We start from the raw sequence: 4,954 nt of genomic DNA, 5'->3' as shown, positions 1-4,954 counted from the left end.
ACTGTTCACATCTCTTGTACACTCTGTATCATCTCATGATAAGAAATTAAATTGTAGTGCAGGTAATTCTCCCGCAGAGATAAACAGTGATTTAAGCAACAATTTAATAATGCCCTCATGGAGAAATCAGTACCATTGTTGTGGGGGTCACTGGAGTCACCCGCCCACCCACAGCGAAGCCTCACTCGCACTGAACAATCAGAGCACATTCAGGGTGGGGCCACAGGAACAGAACTACAACTAGACTGGAACAAAACTACAATTCAAAATGGCTGACACAACAGGCAGAAATATAGAATAATATGCCTGAAATTAATTTGACTGATTTTGCTAACAAGTGTTGTATAATTGAAAGTGTGAACTTCAGACTAGACAGCAGGGTAAGATGCATCCACTGATTTTCTAACTGAATTTACAAAGCATCAATAACACTGAGTCATGATGATTTTAGAAAAAGAAAGGCAACCAAAACTTAGAGGCAACAGATATTCATAAGAGACTTCCCAAAATTTTAACAGACGCTAACAAGAGATTGCAGATGTGCCTTCTGTATACATGACCTGTGTACTTATATTCACTTATTTTTTTCTAGAAGATAAAGGTATTTAGATACTTAAGCCAAAATAAAGAATGTCATTGCCTTAGAAACAGAAATACCAAAACAAGTGTATATCTGCAAACAAACGATGCTGCAGTAGATCTGCTCTGAGAAGTCACATCACGTCTCTTTGCCGTTCATCTGTAAGCAGCTGGTGTCAGCTACTCGTTCTCACAGGTGTCCTTTATCACATGTTACAGACAACCAGGATGTGCCCAAATACTTTTTCTTCATTTTGGAAACTTTATTTGTATTTACAACCTTGAATTACACACTATAAGCAAATTTCACTTAAATGTGTACTCATGCGTTTTTTTATGAAATAAAATCACTCTTCCTTGTTACACTTTACTTTACCGCCTTCAACAAACAATTAAAACTGTAAATCCATGAAGCAGGTGCTGTGTATTCTTGTGGCTCTGAAAATAACATTTGAATTTTCATTTTGCTACAGTTTTGCTTGACTATCTTAAACATATATAATAAATCCGGGGAATGCATTTTCATTTTAATTTTGCAACTTAAAGAGCGATAAAAATATACATTTAAATAACATATTAAAACTAGTGTAGAAACTGACAAATGTAATTGATATAATTGGATTTTTTTTTCATTTTGCACTTAATGTTGCACATATGTTATTTCAAATGTATATTTAAATACACAATTGTATTGTCATTTTACATACTGCATTGCCATTTTGCGTATTGCATTTCAAATTGAAAATAGCAACCAATATGCTTCCATACTCCTCAAGTTGTTCCAAACAGGTATTAATGTTTTGCTCTGTTGAACACAAAGAAAGATATTTGGGAAAATTTAAGCAACTGACATTTCTGGGGCATCATTGAGTACCATAGTGGGAAAAATTTAAATGGTAGTCAAAAGAGCCCCAGAACTGTTTGCTTTCCTAAAGTCTTCAAAATATCTAATTTTGTGTTCAACAGAACAAAAAAATTAAACAAGGTTTTTTCTAATATAGCAAATATAGAAATTCATACATGTTTGGAACAACTTGAGGGTGAGTAAATGATGCAAGACAATTTAAAACAAGGTTTATTCATTCCATATACAGTATATATATATAGAGAGAGAGATGTATGTAAAAATACGTAAAATAAACTTTTGTTCAAAATAAAGTTCTTTGAAGCAAAGCTGAAATATATTGTTTGTCTGATTTTCAGAAACACTTATGAAACATATATGTATGTTCCCTACAGGATAAACGATATCACCTATTTTTGATAGTAAAGCGTATTAAACACGTCATATCACAAAGCCTGCGTTTCCCATTTATTTCAGCCCAGCTGGAGCTCTAGAACTCTCAGACGTTCAACAGTTTTCTTCTTGAGTCCAGAGTGAGAGTTTGTCAGACAGAAGAGTTTGCGATGGGTTCTTCTTGAGAACAGCTGCCCAGCACTGAATCCATCTCAGTAGCGGACACAGACTGACTCAGTTCTCTCAGCGAGCTCTTTGTGAAGTTCAGACACGACCGCCTCACCAGTTTTCGAACTTTCTTGGTTAGCAGCACGTAAAGGATGGGGTTCACGCAACTGTTGAAGAAAGCCAAGCTGGTGGCCAGAGGAAAGCCCACCATAAGAACCGAGTGAAGGTAGGTGGTGTGGTGCATGCTCAGTTCCATCAGGCTGAAAGTGTGAAACGGGACCCAACAGATGAAAAAGGCAAGAATGACGGCAGAGACGGTTCTGGTGAAGCTGGAGAAACGCACCGAATCCGACCCACGCATCTTCAGGGCCAGCAGCACTCCGCTGACGGTGATGGTGGCGAACGGAAGAAGGAAACCCACCGCCGTCCTCAACGACACCATGGCGATGTGTCTTACTTTCACCATGTGCCCGCTCTCGTCGTGAAAATTATTAAAACACACCACTTTGCCGTTATGCTGGATCGTATCCCGGAATATCAGCGTGGGAGTGCTCAAACCGCACGACGCGATCCAAATCATGGCGCACACGCACCAGGCCCGGCGGACGGTGCGGAACTTTTCCGACCATGTCACGTGGACCATTGAGATGTAGCGATCCAAACTGAGGATGGTGAGAAAAAGCACGCTGGCGTACATGTTCATGGTGCAGACGAAGGAGTTCAGTTTGCACACGGTCTTCCCGAAGAGCCAGTGGAAATCCCGCAGCACATAGTCGATGGAGAACGGCAGGAAAAGCACGAACACGAAGTCGGCCACGGCCAGATTCTGCAGCCAGACACTGTTGACGGTTCTTTTGCTTTTGAAGGCGGTCACCCAGATCACCGTGCCGTTCCCGATGACGCCCAGCGTGAAGGCCAGACTGTAGATGATGACCGATATGATGTGAAGAGCTTCTCGCTGACTGTACCCTCCTGCCTTGGACTCCTCTACATATTCATATTCCGTGTACTCGTACGTGCCGTTATCGTAATCCATGTCTTCTTCAGTCATCATCCTGTCGAGAAAGAAATATCACTAATCTGATCTTTTCTCAAGATGCCAAGTGGATCAAATGGAGAGCCGGTGGAGACTTTTGCTTAAACGTGTGTCATTTCTGCACAACTGGCATCAGGTAAGTGAATTTCTGTTCGCAAACAAACACACATTCATTTTGGGAAGGTCTTCAAGAAACCATTCCTTGCGACTTTAAGCCAAGACACAAGTTCAAGATGAACCTGTCAATATAAAAATGTACTATATGTGAGACAAATGTATACAGAATTCATTTGTAAAGATAAAACTGCACCGGCCAAGATGACCTGAAGTACCCGAGCGGTGTGTTATCAGTTTTTTAGTAGTTGTTATCTGAGAAACGTGGAAGAAACATCTGAGGCAAAGTTGGTAGTTCAATAATACATCAGATCTGCGATAAGTCACGTGAGCTATGAAAGCATGGTAACGGAAATGACATAAAGCTAAACAGACACACATGTTAGCATACCATACATTTTCTGAAGAGGCCCAAATCAATCCCAGATTCTGTCCAAGTCCAAGATGAATTACCTGACAGCGTGGTGCTCGCAGACTTCAGCTCAACTGAAAGATTTGTCAAATTCAGCTGGGATGTTTCTTCTGCTGGAGCAGATCTAGAGAGAGTGCGCGAGCGAGAGAGAGAAAGAGGGGGGGGGGGGGGGGGGGGGGGGGGGTGAAGAAAGGCAGGAATGAATGGAAAGGATATGAACTGGGCCCAGCCCTAACACACGCACACTTCTGTCTTTTCGTGGAGTGATTGGTGTGTTTTTGTTTGCCTGTGGTCAGTGTGTGTGCTCCAGAAAGCTTTTTGTGATTCAGTTCTGTCACAAACTCAAAGGAATGCCGGATCTTTCCATGTGTGCTTCCAAACTGCTTTATGATCCTAATGAGAAATGAAGATGGTCATGTGTGACTACTCCCCCGCCTGGAAACGTGATGTGTTAAGTATTGTGACTACGTTCATGTTTGGTAACTTGATTCAGTTAGACAACTGTCACTGCATGCAAAACAAACTGACGTCTACGTTTTTATTCAGTGACTAAAATGTGTTGTGTAGTTCGGAGTGTAAAGTGAAGCACAGCTTTGAGAAGAATTTTGGGAGGCTTACAAATAATAAACACATGAGCAAAACGTATTGAGTCAATGACTGCTGTAAGCCAAAAAGATCCAAATATGAATAGCTGATGAAACTCTCCTCAGTGTTTACTTTATTTCTAATTTATTAGCTTTATACTTTATGTTTTTCTTTTTTAGGCTATTAGGAAAAGAACGTTCTCTCTCTTTAGTAAATTGAGTCATTAAATAATTTCTTTGGCGCTTTTTACAATGTGAAAATATGTTAACACGGAGGAAAAAGAGAATAACGGAATACAATATCTAAAAGGAGAAAAATGTTTGTGCTGCTCCTTAAAGTACTCCAGAAACAGAACAGCAGAAAGTACAAATAGTTCTTTGTTTTAGGAACTGTGAGAGGCTGTCAAGATGCCGGACAGAACGCGATGAATACTAACACTAACAACACAATTAAAGGTTTATAAATGTACAACAGTTCATTTGAAACAATGAGACAAACAGAGATGAAACAAGAGTCATACCTTGTTTGTGTGCTGGTGAGGTTGGAGGCTCCAAATGTTGAGGCAAATGTTTCTCCCACAGCTGTGACAAAGTTGCTATAAGCCGTTTATAAGCCGCTCATATAACACTTCACACTTTCACGAACCCTCACAGACTGACGCCGTGTGTGAATGGAGGAGTGTACTGAAAGTCTCTCTCTCTCTGCCTCTCTGCCTCTCTCTCTCTCTCTCTCTCTCTCTCTCTCTCTCTCTCTCTCTCTCTCTCTCTCTCTCTCTCTCTCTCTCTCTCTCTCTCTCTCTCTCTCTCTCTCTCTCTCTCTCTCC

The 4,954-nt window shown here is 40.8% G+C and overlaps 1 protein-coding gene across 3 annotated transcripts; it reads right to left on the bottom strand.

The window, feature by feature from the left end:
* Nucleotides 1-821: 821 nt before the first annotated feature.
* cmklr2 (chemerin chemokine-like receptor 2) lies at nt 822-4,874 on the bottom strand. Of its 3 annotated transcripts, none has more exons than XM_057335514.1 (3): nt 4,652-4,874; nt 3,531-3,670; nt 822-3,039 (listed from the first exon to the last, which is right to left on the bottom strand). In XM_057335514.1, coding segments are annotated over exons 2-3 (1,074 nt in total). In that variant the 5' UTR covers nt 3,533-3,670; nt 4,652-4,874; the 3' UTR covers nt 822-1,967. The 3 variants fall into 3 exon arrangements, with proteins under 3 accessions (XP_057191497.1, XP_057191498.1, XP_057191499.1); XM_057335515.1 differs by having other exon boundaries at nt 3,588-3,670; nt 4,652-4,872; XM_057335516.1 differs by lacking the exon at nt 3,531-3,670 and having other exon boundaries at nt 4,652-4,873.
* Between the last annotated feature and the right edge of the window lie 80 nt (nt 4,875-4,954).

The sequence above is a fragment of the Triplophysa rosa genome, linkage group LG6 (genome assembly GCF_024868665.1).
Source record: "Triplophysa rosa linkage group LG6, Trosa_1v2, whole genome shotgun sequence".
NCBI lineage: Eukaryota > Metazoa > Chordata > Actinopteri > Cypriniformes > Nemacheilidae > Triplophysa > Triplophysa rosa.
This window is presented reverse-complemented; position numbering and strand designations above follow the sequence as displayed.